Source organism: Apodemus sylvaticus, chromosome 7 (assembly GCF_947179515.1).
Source record: "Apodemus sylvaticus chromosome 7, mApoSyl1.1, whole genome shotgun sequence".
Classification (NCBI taxonomy): domain Eukaryota; kingdom Metazoa; phylum Chordata; class Mammalia; order Rodentia; family Muridae; genus Apodemus; species Apodemus sylvaticus.
This window is the reverse complement of record NC_067478.1, coordinates 66351494-66369398: the sequence shown is the minus strand read 5'-3', so window position 1 is coordinate 66369398 and position 17905 is coordinate 66351494. Positions and strand designations below refer to the sequence as shown.

The window sequence follows — 17905 nt, the reverse complement described above, 5'->3', positions numbered from 1 at the left end:
TTGCAACAAAAATGAAACTGGGATCCACAGCACCAACATTTTAGGTGGGTCTCCCACATTATTCTAGATCCTATAAAGTTACAATTGATAGATCCCTACTCATGGCACCCCACAGCCACCACAGCCACCACAGCCACCACAGCCACCACAGCAGCACCAGTCACTAGCTGTGCCTGTTTCGAGGCTTTGTTGAGACCAGAGGCCAGTTCTCCATTTCCCTTGCAGGGGTCTTCCTTGACATACTTAGGACTTGACCTTTCCTGAAGGAGGTGTTCTCGAGAGGCCTTTGGCCCAGCACTGGTGCCCATCTTTTTCTCACTAACACCCAAAAGAGACAAAGAATATTCTCAGAGGCATTTGTTACTCAGACAGCAACTGTAACATCCTGCTCACCCATACCTCCAGCCACCACTGCTTGGCCTCTGGCCCCAGCTGCAGACTGCTTGTGGAATGTTTATTTCTGGTGCATGCTTAAGATGAGCAGCAGCAGCTGGGGCGATCTAAATTGACCTTCACAGGACAGTGGGTCACCACCCTGGCAGAAGCAAGTGGGGAACCAGCTAGCTTTATGTAGGCTCCTGTGGGTGGCTGCTCCCGCCTGGTAGGCACTTGTTCCTCAGGGATAAGGCAAGCCTCTCAGTTCTGGGGCAGAAATATAGGTAAAGAGAAAAGGCCATTTTCTTCTGGATGCTTGGTTTAGTGATGCTGGCCAGGAAGTTTGTCTGGCGGCAGAGATCAGATAGTAGCTGTTGTCCTACAGTCACGAACGTTTCTTGTGGTTTGTTTGTGTCTGTGTTTGCCTTGGATCTCATCTTTCAAGATTAACTATGAAGCTGGGGATGTTGGATGACCTCTTTAACATCCTCCCAGGTTGACAGTATCCACGGAGAGGCCCAGGCTGGCTCTTAACTAAACAGACAGATAGGACCTACTGAGTTTTGTGGCACTCTCAGTTGTCTCTGCATGGGTCTGCTTTCCCTCCGGGCCAGGGGTTCCTGCATCATAATACCTCCAAATCCCCTATTAGGGTATCCATTCTGCCCAGGGATCTTGGGGAAGAAAAATAGTTAACAAGTATCTTCCCATTCTGAGTAAGTAAGTAATCGATAATAGTTTCAGATTGATCTGTTTCGTGTGTGTGTGTGTGTGTGTGTGTGTGTGTGTGTGTGTGTGTTTTCTCTTCGGAGAACAGAGATGGACCCTCTCGAAGGTCAGGATGTCCAACACTTCTCAACAGTCTAGGCATTTGCCCAGATGTGAATGGGTCTGAAGGCAGTGCACTAGGAGTGGATGGGAGACACCATCGATGCTGCACTCATCCCTGGGTTCAAATCCTGCCTCTGACACTTTGCCTCATAAACCATACTTCTATAAACCATGGGCCTTAGACTGAGTTATCATGCAAGTCACAAGTTGTGTGTGAGTGGTTTTCTCTGGGAAAGGCAAGGTAGTGTCAGAATAAGGAAGAAAGGCAACCCAGGATGTAGCCACTGCTGGACTGTGGGGCATGCCGTCCTGGCTCCCCTGGAAGACTGTGTAAACCACTCTTTGGAGTCATCTCTCAAGAGTGTGTGAGTCTGGGCCTTGCATCCCGTAGCTCCCCTCAGTTCCTGACTGAAGATTGCTCCCATTGATTACCCAGCATTCACAGCCTGCAGACAGCTCTAAGTTGTTGATAAAGGTCCTAGGATCCAGCACTCAAGGGAGTGGGGAATGCCGAGAGAACATAGTGCTGAGATAAACAGGGGTCCCTTGCAGGCAGAGGGGTGAATGGAGCCCTGTAAACCCAGAGCCAGTGAGCATCAGCCATGGCCATCGGTCCTGCGAGTCACATTCTGCCTCCCACCGTTTCAGAGCGAGGTAGGAAACCAAGCAAGGAAAACAGCAGTTGTTTCTCAGAACCTTGCAGGCAGGCCTTAAGTCTGCATGCAGAAGCCTGGGGTGCAGGGCCTCACAGTTATCCCTGCAGAATATTCTTGCAGAATCCAGGTAGGAGGAAGGTGCCATCCTGACAGAAGTTTAAACAATGTCCACAGAGTACCCAGTATCCCAGAAGCGAGGGTGGTGTCTAGAATGGCCCATTAGCAGTGAATCTCCTCCTGACTAGTTGAGGGTGCATAGACCTCCCTTCTCCCTGCTCACTTTTTAAAGTCTTTTAAAATATTATATTTTTTAAGTTGTGTGTGCCCAGGAGTGCCAGTGTCCTCAGAGACAAGAGAAGGCATCAGGTCCCTTGGGGCTGGAGTTATAGGCAGTTGTGAGTGTCTTGGTGTGGGTGCTCAGGTATTCCGCAAAAGCAATATAGCTCTTAACTGCTGAGCCATCTCTCCAGCGCCACACTGTCACTACAGCACTGGCAGCCCCTGTAACTTGACCTAGAGCCTCTACTTAACTCATTATCAACTCTCCTTCTAAGATTTGCCTCCTTAGAATTTGGTTTTTAAACGTGAAAATATAAAGGTTTTGATTGTGACCTTTTGGGCAGCCAAAGAGTGTCCTTTGGGGGCTCTGTCCCTGGCACTTTAGACATGGTGCCATGGCGCATCTCCTCCCCCACAACGTGGCACTTGAAATCAGGAGAAAGAATGACAAGGCTCAGTGCCACCCTGAAGAATGACACAAAGCTGTTCTGAGCATGCCCAAAAGGCTCCTTTAGGAGTGAATTCTCAGCTGTGATGTGGGTTTGGACTGTGCTGGCCATAAACAGTGTTATTCCTGGTGTGTGTGTGTGTGTGTGTGTCTGTGTCTGTCTGTCTGTCTGTCTGTCTGGATGTGTCTGGGTGTGTCTGGGTGTATCTGTGTGGTGTGTGTGTGTGTCTGTGTCTGGATGTATCTATTTGCGTGCTGTGTGTTGTGTCTGTGTGTTTGTGTGTGTTAGTGTGTTGATGTCTGTGTAATGTGTGTCTGTCTGTGTGTGTAGTATGTGTGTGTTTCTGTATATGTATTCATGTGTGTCCATCTGTCTGTGGTGTCTGTCTGTCTGTGGTGTGTGTGTGTGTGTGTGTGTATGTGTGTGTGTGTGTATGAGTGTCTGTGTGCTATGGTGTGTCTCTGAGTGTATGTGTGTGTGTTCTGATCATGCCTCCTGAAACCCACAGGTGAGGCAGATCTGAAAAGTCCTCCCCTGCTAATACAGAGGCTGAAGACCAGGTTCAGACCAAAGAAGTTGCTCATAAGGATACAAGATGTGTTTCCCCAAATACACCAGAGGGAACTGACCCTGGGCGGTCCAGAAGCCTGAAACCAGTTTTGTTCTGTTCCTGTGCATCTGCCATCTCTAACTTTTATCCCGTATGGTATCCTTGTTTGGTTTTGAGGCAGGGTCAGATTGGTCTTACCCTTTACATATAGTTGATATTCTAGACTCCCCATCCTCCTGTCTCCACCTCCCAAGTACAGGTCTTCTTCATGCTCCACACACTTTAGGCAGTGCAACAGATTGAACCCAGGGCCTTGTGTATGCTGGGCAATCAATCTACCAACTGAGCCACGTCACCAGACCCTCCACCTCCCCACCCCAGCACACTGAGCCTTTGTTGGTTTGCAAACTCCAGTATGTTTGCAATTTCCCCTGCTTAGAATTCCCACTCCTCCCTTGAAGAGCTCCTACTGTGAGGCCCCCTCAGCTGTGACCACCCTCCTGACCCCTCTGCATGCTGCCAGCACGCCCCACCACAGCCCGTGACCCATGCTGGGCCAGAACAGCAATAAAGCTTAGAACTTGGGAACTCAGAACCTGCAGTCAGGGAAGACTAGGTTCAAATCCTGGCTTTGCTCTTTTCAAGTTCTGTGCCCTGACTCAAGTAGAAGGCAGATAGTGCTTCCTGATACTTCACAGATGACAAAGGGGTCGGAGACAGGAGAGCACCTAGATCAGCAGGCGGCTGTCGTTTCGGCTGTTACTGCCCACGGTTGGCTCTTTTCCTACATTTGGAGCTGTGAGGGGAGCTGGGAACCACATCTGGTTTGCTGCTGCATCTCAGCACGAGGCTCAGTGAATACATTTAGAGGATAGCTCAGCTGTTGGTTGCTGGCCACACTGTGCCCTGGCCATGAACCCTGTGCACACAGCAATCTTCTCTGCCCAGATCACGTTAACATTATGACTGCTTCCCATGGGTCCTCACTAAGTCCGTCTTTCTCTTTACATGTTCAGACAGACCCTAACTTTCATGGCTACTTCCTGACATCTCAGCTCAGTCACCTCCAGTGTGGAAGTCTTGAAGACCTCCCTAAGAAAATGAACGTAGGGTGCAAATAGCATGGTAAGCGCTCTGCTGAGGGTAACTCCACACGGCGTTGCTGCTGCCACGGTGGGTTTTCTGAGATGATTCCTTTTACTTGTTTATTTTTGAAACAGGGTTTCATGTAGTCCAGGCTGTACTCAAACTCCCAAAGTAGCCAAAGATGATGTCTGGTCCTACCACCTTGGCTCCCTAGTGCTAAGACTTGCACTACTGTGATCCCTGGCTGTGGTTTTTCCCATCAGCTCTGATGTCAAAGGTTTTGATTACCTAAGTCTCATCTGTGTGCTGTCCTAGACAGGACATCTATATCAACCCTCTTCCAGGGCTCTGCGAAATTTCCAGAAAAGGAAGCAGAAAGAATGTAAGAGCCAGAAGCCGAGGAGGAGAGCTGTGAGACCAGCCTGGTTTGCAGAATGAGTTCTAGGACAGCCAGCGCTACACAGAGAAACCCTGTCTCAGAAAGAAAAAGAAAAATTAAGCATTCCAGCCTGGGATGGGTGATGCCAGTGGGGGTCCTGAGACCCCATGGCTAGCTAAAGAGATACTGAAGACTGGTGTTTTCTGAAAAAAGGAGAGTCATTTTCCTTTGGGGCGGACCACTGGTAGGTTCCCATGCTCCAGTGTCGAGTGACCCTACATGCCATGTACACACATAGGACTTAGTGATCCTTAAGAAGACAAAAGTCCAGGAGTCAAAGTCCAGAGTCCAGGAGTCAAAGCTGGTTGTCAACCCAGTCCTGTCCTGCAGTTGCCTGCCTCTTTTATGCTTTCAACATGACAGATGCCGCTGTGTCCTTCGCCAAGGGCTTCCTGGCTGGTGGAGTGGCTGTGACCATCTCCAAGATGGCGGTAGCCCCCATGGAGCGGGTCAAGGTGCTGCTGCAGATGCAGCATCCCAGCAAGCAAATCATGGCAGATAAACAATACAAGGGCATGATAGACTGCAGGGTTCGTATCCCCAAGGAACAGGAGTCCTGTTCTTCTGGCATGGTAACCTGGCCAATGTCATCAGATATTTCCCCACCCAGGCTCTCAGCTTTGCCTTCAAAGATAGATCTTTGAAGTAGATCTTTCTGGGTGGTGTGGACAAGAAGACCTAGTTTTGGCACTACTTTGCAGGGAACCTGGCATCAGGTGGTGCTGCTGGGGCCACATCCTTGTGCTTTGGGTACCCTCTTGATTTTGCCTGTACCTGTCTAGCAGCTGATGTGGGCAAAGCTGGAGCTGAAAGGGAATTCAAAGGCCTTGGTGACTGGCTGCATAAGATCTACAAATCTGATGGAAATAAGGGCCTGCACCAAGGTTTTTATGTGTCAGTACAGGGCATTATCATCTACTGAGCGGCCTACTTTGGTATCTATGACACTGCAAAGGGAATGTTCCCAGATCCCAAGAATACTCACATCTTCATCAGCTGGTTGATTGCACAGTCTGTCACTGCTGTCGTTGGCCTGATTCCTATCCTTTTGACATGGTTCACCGTCGCATGATGATGCAGTCAGGACCAAAGAAACTGACATCATGTACACAGGCACACTTGACTGCTGGCGAAGGTCACTCGCGATGAAGGAAGCAAGGCTTTTTTCAAGGGTGCATGGTCCAGTGTGTTCAGAGGCATGGGTGGTGCCTTTGTGCTTGTCTTGTATGATGAGATTAAGAAATACACATAATTATGTCCTAGGTGTTCTCCCTGAAAAAAGGCATGTTGTGTAATATACTATCTCCTCAACATTCTGGATAGATTCTGTTTCAGTTACTCCTGATAATAAAAAATTGAAGAAATAAAAGTATCCAAAACCAAAAGAAGAAGGAGGAGAAGGAGGAGGAAAGAAAAGGAGGAGGAGGAGGAGGAGGAGGAGGAGGTGGAGGAGGAGGAGGAGGAGGAGGAGGAGTAGAAGGAGAAGGAGAAGAAGAAGAAGAAGAAGAAGAAGAAGAAGAAGAAGAAGAAGAAGAAGAAGAAGAAGAAGAAGAGGAAGAGGAAGAGGAAGAGGAAGAGGAAGAGGAAGAGGAAGAGGAAGAGGAAGAGGAAGAGGAAGAGGAAGAGGAAGAAGAAGAAGAAGAAGAAGAAGAAGAAGAAGAAGAAGAAGAAGAAGAAGAAGAAGAAGAAGAAGAAAGGACTTGAGGGTGAGAGGGGAAGTGGGGAAGTGTGGTGGGGGTGGGGAGGATCTGAAGTGAATGAAGGGAGATTTGAGGAGGCCATGAACAAGATAGAACAAAGAATGAATTTTAAACATTCATAAAAACAGAGGGGCCGGGTGAGCTCCAGTCAGGATGCTGATGGCGCCTGACGGGGTTCCAGGGTATCTATACCCTCCATGCCCTTCACCTCCCTTTCCCTCTGAAGGGAGGCTCCTCTGCTCTGCGTGTCTTGTTTGTACATGGGACATTTTTCTTTCCTTTGATATCTTTCCTGCAAATGCTGAACATATTTGTGGCTTGAGAAACAGAGATCTCAGAATAACTCCCTGGTGCAGCAGAGACTGAGTACAGGCCTTGCTCGGTGCCCTCAGCTGTGGGACTATCACTGTACCTGGGGGACAGTCGCGGGGTGGTATGCTTGAGGAGTAGTCTTGGTCACCTTATTGTTGGTAATGAGACCTGGCTCAAGAAACAGGAAACAGGGGGACCCTCTAGGACTACCTGTACATAGGAAATGTAGTCACCTCTCACGGCACAAATGTATCCCAGAGCAGTGACATGTCACTAAACTGTAGCTAACGAATGCAGTATGGTGGCTTTGTGTGTGTGTGTGTGTGTGGGTGTGGGTGTGGAGGGCTTTGGAATTTATCAGCTTCAGAGTTAATCATTTCCTTTTTGTTTTTGTTGTTAGCTTTTTTTTTTTTTTAATGAAGGTGAATCTTCTCAGGAAGATTGCTCAAGTTTATTTTGTAAAAAACAAAAAAGAATTTGTCTGTCCTAAACACAAACCAAATGATGGTAGAGGAACAGGAAGCCATTTCTACCAGAGGTGACTGGGCTGCAGAACCAGGTCTGAAAGCCAGGAGTGCCTCCAAGGACTCTCCCAGCCTATATGGAAACTGGCTGCACTGGGTGTGGGGCGGATCAGAGCGAGGGGCTGGAGAGGAGTGACCAGGAGAGTCTGGAACTAGACTTGGAGAAGAGCCAGAGAAAGAGATGGGCGACAGTGTGTGTGTGTGTGTGTGTGCATATGTGTGTGCGTGTGTGTACGTGTGTGCGTGTGTGCGCGCGCGCGTGTGCATGCATGTGCGTGTGTGTGTGTGTGCGTGTGTGTACGTGTGCGTGCGTGTGTACGTGTGTGTGTGTGTGTGTGCGCGCGTGCATGCATGGTGCGTGTGTGTGTGTGTGTGTGTGTGTGTGTGTGTGTGTGTGGTATAACAGAGTCTCACTGTACAGCTCAGGCTGACTTCAAATTTACAACTCTCTTGCCTCTGGCTCCCAAGCATTGAGAACACAGGTTTGCACCACCATGTCCACCATCTTCCCAATTTTGACTCTGAACATCCAATAACCTGGGAAATCCCTCAGTCCAAAGCAAACCAGGGCAGTCATAGTCCCAGAGGTGAAAAGACAGAGTAAGGGTAGAAAGAAGCACCTTGCCAAAGCAAAGGCAGACCAGGCTACCTCCAAGTACTTCACTGGAAGAACTTGACAGTCCTAGGGAACTCAGGACCCCACCATCGGTGCCCTGCCCACTATAAGCTTATTCTTAAAGAAGCCACAAATGGGACCTTCCCCCATGCTGCCCAGGCTCCTACAGTCCTGGCATGGAATGCCTACCTCCTCCTTCTAGGAGGGATACTGTGACGAGTTCTAAATGTGCTGACAGAATCACTAGGCTCCCATTACAGCTCTGCTTGTAGGTGCTGCAGGGACTTGAGGGACTTTGCTGCTGCTGCTGCTGCTGCTGCTGCTGCTGTGACTTGGAGCATAGATCTTTGTAGTGGCTTTGGCAATTATGGGCTGTGTGTCCAGCAGGCCTTACCCCTCCTTTTCCTGGTTCCATGGAGAACTCCTGTTCTATAATATAAGGCCTTGGTAGAACTACCATCATTGTGCCATCTCCTCCCAAGGCCCCAGGGATGGGTGTGTGCCACAGACCGGGCTGGCTATAATATCATGTCCTCCAGACACTATGATTTGTGCAGCGGAGGCATGAGCCCAAATCCTGGGCTTCTCTGCTGGTTCTAGAAGGGAAAATTATTTCTGCCTCTTTAGCATCAATGAAGACAAAGCTTGGGGAAGCTGCCTGCCATCTTTCCAGAAAGACAGAGAACCCTTTTATAGGAAAGGAGACCAGAAAACTAAGACAGAAAGGAAAGAAGGGACATTTGTTTGAGACTCTTGATCTAGCAGCTTGCTCAGTGCCTGCAGCTAGCCCAGTGCCTGCAGCTAGCCCAATGCCTGCAGCTAGCCCAGTGCCTGCAGCTAACCCAGTGCCTGCAGCTAGCCCAGTGCCTGAAGCTAGCCCAGTGCCTGCAGCTAGCCCAGCGTAACAGTTTCTTACATGAGGATTTTTATGTTGCTTTTCTGCTTCTTCCAGAGATTATTGAGTTTCTACATCTTGCAACTGGAAGAATCTTCCCCTATTTAATGTCTTTACCTACAAAAGAGTGAACCAAGCCCCTTGCAGGGCTACTGGGAGGGTGGAATGGGTTTCAAAGGAGAAAAGCACTACACACAGCCACCGCATGTGGCTGGTGGGAACACAAAATGGGACAGAGACTGTGGAAACAGTTAGGGAGTTCCTAGAGCATCAAATACAAAATTACTCTATGACTCAGCAATGCCACTCCCAAGTAGGGCCATGTATCACCTAACAACAGGGACGCACTGACAGAAGTGAATTGCTGGGCCTGGTGACTTCTGTTATCGTTGTTATCACAAAATATCCTTAAGTGAACCGGATAGCATGGTCTACTACATGGCCGGACTTTGTGGGACCGCCTAAGCCTCGCACACGGTATGTCGCTGCATATTACCCAGAGAAGTGACTGACGTTATGTTCAGATGAAAATGTGTATCCAGATGTCTGCAGCAGCATTACTCACTCACCAGAACCCGGAGCGGAAACACCCAAAGAGCATCACCTGCAGATGTATAAACACTGGGGTACCGCCATCCCACAGAATGCGTTTATGACGAAAAGAAACAAAGTGTAGACGCCGTTACATCCTGCATGAAAGTTGGAGACATTACTGAATGGGAGAAGCCAGACACAGAGGATGATTCCATTCACATGAAATGTCTTGAACATGCAGATCCACAGAGACAGAAAGGTTAGTGGTTGCCCAGGGCCAGGGTGAGGTAACTAGAGGCTCATGGGTGCAGGGTTTCTTTTGGGGGGGATGATGACAGCATTATGAAGTTAGTGGTCATGGTGACACAAGCCTGTGACTATTCAAACATGGTTAAACTAACTGGTAGATTGCCTGACATGCGTTTCCATCAAAATTACAGATGGATACAAGTGTTGTCCTTGAGTTGGTAGGCTCAGCGGTGCTGTCAGATATGCTAAATACACCTCCCATAAGGCTGTTCTTTCAATCCTAAGTTCCTTGTAGCCTTGGAGTCCACATCACGAGTTTCTCACCTGTCTTTTGTGACTTGAATAATTGTTAATGGTCTGTGGCAATGGCTCCGTCTGTAAAGTGTCTGCCAACAGGCATGAGGACCTAGTTCAGATCCCTGGCATCAACATAAAAGCTGGGCATGGCGGAGTACATCTAGACCCTCAGCACCTGGAAGGTAGAGACAGGAGGATCCTGGGAGCTGGCTGGCCAGTCAGTCCACTCTAGTCAGTGAGTTCCAGGTTCAGAGAAATCCTATCTCAAAAAATATAAAGAGGGGTTACGATGGCTGACCAGCTAGGAGTACACACTGTTCTTCCAGAAGACATGAGTTCAGTTTCCAGCATCTCTAGGAGGTAGTTCACAACTTCCTGTAACCCAGGGGCTCCAGCGCCTCCGGCCTCCGTGGGCACCTGCACTCACACGCACAGACCGGCGTAGAGACACATTACATACACACAATTTTTAAAACCTTTTCGTTGGTTCTCTGTGTACTTCACACATGCATGCCAATCCCACTCACCTTCCCCTCCCCTCATGCCCACTCTCTACCCTCCCCCACAACAGAGAAAAAAGAATCTCCTGCTGGAAACTGTAGTTTGTCACAGTGTGTCCCACTGTCTACCCTTTCGTCTTTTTTTTTGCTTGCAAATGTTCATTGCAATGATTTGTTGGTCAGGTATGAGTCCTCTGGCTTCTGCTACACCATCAATACTGGAACCTCACTGGGACTCCTCTCAGATCTCCTGTTGTTGCCCTGTGTCATTGAGATCCTGTAGTTTTGGATCTGTAGGACTGAACCCTTCACACGCTCCAGCAGTTCATTAATGGGGTAGATGTTGGGGAGCAAGCCGACTCAAAGCCCCAGAGCTGGACCGGAAAGGGATCTGAGCTGGTCAGTCTGCCAGACCTCCTTCACCCACCCAATGCCACAACCAGTAAGGAACAGGGCCAGTTCTCCCACTCTCATGCTGCTAAGGCTAAGGCTGGCTTACTCATCCCCATGCCATCAGAGACAGTTCTACTGTGCTGCCCAGGTGAGTGCAGGGCCTGCTCTCTGCTCTCACAGTCTCAGGGAGACTCACCCTCCCACCCACAACCCGGGCCAGATCTACCTTGCTGTCCAGGCAAGATGCGGGGCGTGTTCTCCTGAGTGCTCCACAGATGAGGCGCAGGGATAGCACTCCTGCCTCCTTTATGTGCAAGGGCTCTCCCATGCTCATGCCCTTGGTGCCAGTTCACCCACAACCTCCACATCCAGGGCCAGATCCACTGTTTCCCAGGAGGGATGCAGGCCTGCTCTCTGGAATGCTGCTGTAGGTAAGGAGCAGGGCCAGCTCTCCTGCCTGCTGTGTGTGTGTGTGTGTGTGTGTGTGTGTGTGTGTGTATGTGTGTGGAGGTCATCTCTCCCTCACCCATGTCACCACATGGGTAGACATGTGGTGGGGCCAGTTCTCCTGCCTGCTGTGTGTGTGTGTGTGTGTGTGTGTGTGTGTGTGTGTGTCATCTCTCCCTCACCCATGTCACCACATGGGCAGACCCGTGGTAGGGCCAGCTTGCCCATGCTTGTGCCCATCAGGGCGAGCTCTTCTGTCCTACCCAGCCAAAGAGGAGGAACAGGACCTGCTCTCCTGAGCGAGCGCTGCAGTTCTCCCCCTCCTCTCCCCCTCTCTCCCTCCCTTTCTCTCATTCTATCTCCACTCTCCCAGGATAAAAACAGCTTCCTCAGCCTTTGAAAATGGTAGATCTTCTCAGCACCCAGCTTATCCTTCAAGGGTCCTCCCTGAAAGCCAACTATTCTGAAATGTGCTTCCCACCTTTCCCTGATGCCTTCCCCTGGGCTCCTACACATCCTTTCTATTCATTCATCTCTTTGTGCATACACTAGACGCTCTTCTGCCCCCGAAGGCAAGGAGTTAAGGGCCCTTACAAATCATACATACACACACACACACACACACACACAAGGGCCTTTACAAATCATACACACATACACACACACACACACACACATATAGTGAGAGAGAGAGAGAGAGAGAAAAGACAAGAGCAGAACGATACTGGCCTGCCCGTGTCTGCATATCTGCATGGCAGCCTTGGGAAGGTTCTCCTGAGAAAGTAGTGGGTTCCACACTCCGTGGGTTTCCCCCACACTGGCTACCTGGCTGCCTCTCTCTGCTCCTCCCTTGCTGGGAAGACAAGTCATCACACCTACAGATTGTGGCCAGGAACCTGATGAAAAGCTCAGGCCATAAATGTGCATTGAAGTTAACTGTCCATGAGTACAACAGCTGGGGAATAGAACCTTGAAGGTTCCAACGAGAAGCTTCGAGAACTGTCAAGTGTAGTCCGTGTTCAGGTGTGGAGGCTGGGGTAATGGAAATTGGAGGTAGTCTGCATTTATTCCAGAATTCCAAGAAACACTGTGGCCTTGACATTTTACGGCCCAGGAAACAGGGAAACAAAGGAATGTTGTTAAAGGAGAGGAAATGCATCCAACTTGTCCGAAGACCTGTCATAGAGTGGACCTGGGTCGTCTTAGGTTCACCTACTGTATTTATTTCAGCTCTTTCCCCCTAGAAAACGGACACCATAACTAACTCACTTTTCCGGAGCAGACCCTGATTTGGTTGGGGATGGAGGAGAGGCAGGTACCAAGATGGCATGGTGGTTTGCTCCCAGAAGCCATCCTCTATTATGACCCTGAGGTTAGATGGGGCTGGGAGTGGGGGAGGGCGATACCAGCGAGGGTGTCGGGACAGCAGCCTGCTGCTGGCTCAGGTGGCAGAGGGGCCGAGACTGGCCTGGAGCCAGGGCAGCCGCGGTGTCCGCGCCCCTCCCCGACGACGCCGGAGCCCTCCCACTTCCTCTGCGCTGCTGTCAGGGAGCTGGAGCCTAGAGCAGTGCAGGCTCTGGACGCCGCCAGCGAACCGAGGCTGTTGCTCTGGCTCTCAGCCCCTCAATCATCTCAACACCGGCCGCCGCGCAGCGGGCCATGGACTTACCCAGGGGCCTCCTGGTGGCCTGGACCCTCAGCCTTTGGCCAGGTATGTGTCCCTTTAGCCTCTCTTTCCTTCTGGGAAAGAGAGAAGGGAGATGCGACGCGCCTCCTTTGGCAGCACTTGGGGGACACAGGTCTGCCAGGAAGGGATGGGGTTAAAACGGTCCCGCCAAGATAGCAAAGAAGGGAGGTGTGCTTAGAAAACTCTTTCTAGGACTCTGATGTGTTTGGGAAAAGAAGCCGGGACTCGGGTTGCTAGAACCATTAAGCATTTCTGATGTCCCCGATGCAGATGCGGCTTCGGAGACAAGTTCCCAAGTGTCCACTCTGCCATCCGGGCATCCCTCCATTGAGGAGGGTCCAGGGCACTAGCTGGGGAAGGAGTCAGACCGCGCCAAACGGCCAAACCAGTGTGACCCGACTGCCCTCCCCCTCCCCGCCATCCAAGGCAGAGCACCCTGAAGTCTGGAGAGCCAGATCGCAGCCCTGGAGAGCCGGGAGTCCTAAGAGACCCCGGGAGTCCTAAGAGACACCAGATCCTTCCAGTTTGGCTGCTAGGCGTTGGTAAACTCTTCAGCCCCACCAGAGACAGCGGGCACAATCCCTCAGCCCAGGGAAAGATACTTAACACTATTGTAGGAACAGAGCAGCGTCCCCAACTCGCGCTTGGAATTATGCAATTATTCAGTAATTCAGGGGAAGCCGCCGTCACTGAAACGAGCGCGCCACCGCTTAATGTACTCCAGGTGTGGGGCGCAGAGGGAACCTCGGCACCCGCGGAAGGAAAGAGAAACAAGTCTTTGGGTTCTCAGCTTGGGGTTCCCTAGTTCAGGCCTCCACACTGCCCGTCCCCAACCCAGCTTCAGCGGGCCGCATTGTGCTGCACACGGCTAGGGAAAGTTTTCCTGGCCCCTTCACAGAGAGGCAGAATGCTCCAGTCAGAGCCAGAGCCAGATAGATCCCAAGGAACAAACTGGCTGGTACTGGCTGCCAACCTTGCTGCTCTTTTTGAGTGGCTCTGGCTCTAGCTGAGCCGGACAGGAGAAGACAGAGGCAGTGACAACTGGACAGGTGCCCCGGGGCAGTACAAGTGAAGACTCATCCAACTGGGTGGCTCTCTCCAAGCTGTGGTCGGTTGTCCCCATCTGGGGACTCAAGTATATCCTTCTGTCCTTTCCTGCTTCTGGGATCGCCTGCAAATGAAAGGTCTCTTGAAACTGGCTGTGTTTCATTCTGATCCCAGAGACACAGTTGGAAAGCAAACTTTCCTGCATGAAGTTTGGGTTGGGGGAGGGGCGGGGAAAGGGTTACTGCCAGACCAGAAGCTTTTAGAAATCTCCATGGAAAGAAACTCCCTGGAGCTACTGTTAGGGAAGGAACTGTCTGCCGTCACTAGAAATCCATCCACAGGAAGGAGATAAAAACTCCTGGGTGACTCCAGACAGGTGTCCCCGGAAAAATGACCGTCCAAGCATCCTGAAGCTAAGAGCAAGAGTTCAGAAACCTTGTGAGCTCTCTGAAAGCTCTTCTCATGGGGGACAATGGAGGCAGAATTCTGAGTTGTGGCAGCGGAGGCTTGGCGCACAGTGGGGCTCCATCAGTGGTTGCTAATGTTGGTGTAACTGAAGTGGGTGGGGCTCTGAGGGATGGAGTGTTAGAGGACCTCTGTGGGTTTGTGACTCATCACTCCCTCTATATGGAGAAAACCACTTCTGCATTATTGCTGATCAGTTTGGGGTTTTGGAATATCAATGCTAGATGGGCATCTGCTTGCAAGAAAAAGGTGCCCCTGCCACCTGGGTCCTGCTGTGGCTCAGGGCAGAGCAAGCACTGAGAGAATTAAGTGGAGGAGTGAGGGGGTGAAGGGAACTGAGAAACTAAAGTCTGTGTGTGTGTGTGTGTGTGTGTGTGTGTGTGTGTGTGTGTGTGTGTGTGTGTGCAGAGAGATTCAGTATCCAGTAGACAAGTAAGGAAGGCTTCCTGGAAGAGGAACTAGATTCCCCCTCCCAAAAGCATAGTGAGTGGAACTTAAAATGACATCATTCATATTTCTAGGGACTAAAGAATAAAGGGGTGACAATTTGTGTATGGGTGCTCAAGTGTATGTGTGTTTGGGCGTGTGGGTGATTGTGTGTGTTTGGATGTGTGGGTGCTTGTGTAAGTGTGTGTGTTTGGGTGTATGGGTGCTTATATAAGTGTGTATGCATGTGTTTGGGTGTGTGGGTGCTTGTGTGAGTGTGTATGTATGTGTTTAGGTGCATGGTAATTGTGTAAGTGTGTGTTTGGGTATACGTGTTTGGGTGTGTGGGTGATTGTGTGTGTATGTATGTGTTTGGATGTGTGGGTTCTTGTGTAAGTGTAAATGTGTTTGGGTGTGTGGTGCTTGTATAAATGTGTGTGTGTTTGGGTGTGTGGTGCTTGTGTAAGTGTGTATGTATGTGTTTGGGTACATAGGTGCTTGTGTAAGAGTGTGTGTGTGTGTGTGTTTGGGTATTGTGTATGTGTGTGTAGATGAGTGTGGAGGTCTTAGAAAGGCTTCAGGTATTGTTCCTAGCACCATCCAGTACTATCCACTAATCTGTCCCTCAGTGACCTGGGACTGACCCTCACTACCTGATACTGACCCTCACTGACCTGAGACTTTCCAAGTAGGACGGGGTAGCTGGTCATGAGCCTGAGAGACCATCCTGCCTCTGCCTCCTCAGCACTGGGGTTACAAACACACCACAATGCCACAACACCCGTTTTCATTTTAAAAACATAAAGGTCCCTGACTAGTCTAGATCCCATGTACTGGAAGGGTTTGAGGGAGCAGTGGGTCATATCCCTGGCCCTAAGAAAGAATTTACTTTGGTCCCTTACCTGTGAATCATACGAGTCCTCTGGGGGGCTCCAGGAAGACACAAGGCAAGATCAGGCACTGTGAAGGCCCCAGAGTCTCTCTGTCTAGAATTGGCCTGGACTCTGCAGTTAGTCCTTATTGCCCCTGACAAATACTGCCTGTGCTTCAGTTTCCTCTTCCACAAGGTAGGGATAGTAACAGAATTTGTGAAGATATTGCAAAGACCAAATAGACAATTTCCCCAGTGCTTAGCAAGTGGTACCTTCCTCTCCCGCAGAGGCCTCTTGGTCATTATGGAACAACCTAAAGGTGGTCAGAAGATTTTCTCTCATTTTCAAGTCTTCAGGAGACAGCCAGGGAGGTCTGGAAGCTCAGAAACATGTGCCAGGACCCTAAAAACAAAGACTCTCCCCATTCCTCCCAGCAAGGGCCTAGCCCTAAGTCTTGGTCCCGGAACAGACTGAAGAACTTAATACTTTGGCACTGAGCTTTTCCTAAAATTTATTTGATCTCGGTGCAGGTGGTTCTTTGGTAATATGGAGGGGAAAGAGCAGCACACTTCTGTGTGTCCTTGTGGGTGTAGAGACCCCCTCAACAGAAGCCCAGGTGAAGTACCAGCTCCGTGGCTATTGGAGACTGAAAAGGCTCTCATGCCCTCCCCCACCCCCATTCTCCAGCTTGGAAGGGCAGATATCACTATGCTTCCCCTCCCCAAGCTCCTCAGTCATCATGAAGTGGGTCTTCAGATCCTAGGGAAATAAAGCTGAGTCCCCTCTCTTTCTGCCTAGCTACCACACCTGTGCCCCACCCCTCACCCAGCTCTCTTCTCTCACCTGAATCTCGCTCTTCCTCCCAGGGGTAGAAGCTTCCTCCTTCTACAACAGTAGGGAAACCCTGCTTCATCTTCCCCCACCTGCATACACCACCCCAGTGTCCTGTGCCTGCTGCTTAGACTAAAACCGTGTTCTGGGCCAACTGGTTTGGCTCTTGCCATGTGGACAGGGGAGTTCATGGGGGAATCTGGGGGAACTCTCTTTCCTCTCCTCAATGCCCAATTTGGGGTATTACCGTCTCTCCACAAGGTCAAGTTCATCTTTTTGGTGTTAAAGTTGATTATTGCAGTGTGGCTTAACTTAAAAAGAAGGGATTGTCATAGCTGGGAAGAAGCTCAGTCAGTAGCGTGCTTGCTACACGTGTCTGAGGATCCTACTTCCATCCCTCGGAGCCCATGTAAAAAAGCCAGGAGCGCCAGTGCACACCTGTCATCTCAGTCCCTGGGGAGGCAGAGACAGGATCCCTGGGGTGAGCTGAAGCAGAGAGTTCCAGGTTCATCTAGAGACAACCTGTAGAGGTGGCTCAGCAGTTAGGCGCACTCGCTGTGTTTTCAGAGGACCCGAGTTTGGTTCCCATGGAGAAGACCTTGCCCTCTGGTGCTACATACACCTGCACACACCCATGTACCTGCACCCATACACATGAACATGCACACTTGACACACAAAATCTCATCTCAAACGTAACATCTCTCCTGCCCACTTAATGCCCTGCAGTTTGTTAGCAGTGAGGGAAGAAAGCAAAGAGACTGGAGTGGTCTATAAACTAAACTTCTGCAGAGAGCTTTCATATGGTGTCCTTAAGACCTAAGTTATAATATGTGTGAAATCTCTCCTGGAGGGAATAGTCCATGTGGCCCAGTCCTGCCCCCACCCCCACTCCCGCTGCCTCTCACCTCTTTCACTAGAACACTAACTGCTTACCATGTACTAAGCAGTGGCCACCAGCATGTGCACGGGTTGGGGAGCCAGCCTGCCCAGATTCAGATCTCTTCTAGGTGGGTGAGCCTGGGCAGCTCCCCCTCCCGGGGGCTCATTTCATGAACCATAAAATGAGGATAAGCCCTTCTCAGGCTGATGCTCTGGTTAGTGGCTCACATGTGATCCATCCACGTTCACTGTAGTGAATGGTCCTTGCAGCCTATATGCCTCTGTCCATGGGGGCTGGTAATATTCTAATATTCTCATCATTTCATTTTGTATGTGTATGGGAGTGGGTGTGTGAGTCCACATGCCACGTGGGAAAGGGGCTGTAAATACCAGAATAGAGTATCGGATCCCTTGGATTGGAGCTGACTTAAAAGTGTGAGCTGCCTGGACTTGGGTAATGGGAACCGAACTCTGTCCTCTGAAAGCACAGGGAGTGCTCCTAACTGCTGAGCCATCTCTACAGCCATCATTGGCTCTTGCACTGTGGGTTTGTGACAGGCACTG

At 50.3% G+C, this 17905-nt stretch overlaps 1 protein-coding gene and 1 pseudogene across 1 annotated transcript in view; both read left to right on the top strand.

The window, feature by feature from the left end:
- Nucleotides 1-5021: 5021 nt before the first annotated feature.
- On the top strand, nt 5022-5917 carry LOC127689885 (ADP/ATP translocase 2-like; annotated as a pseudogene).
- Nucleotides 5918-12681: 6764 nt separating this feature from the next.
- Itga11 (integrin subunit alpha 11) overlaps nt 12682-17905 on the top strand; it is a 106816-nt gene continuing 101592 nt past the window's right edge. Inside the window, exon 1 of the mRNA XM_052188094.1 lies at nt 12682-12843. Within this exon, the coding sequence (XP_052044054.1) occupies nt 12792-12843 (52 nt within the window). The 5' untranslated portion in view covers nt 12682-12791. The remainder of the gene's footprint in view (nt 12844-17905) is intronic.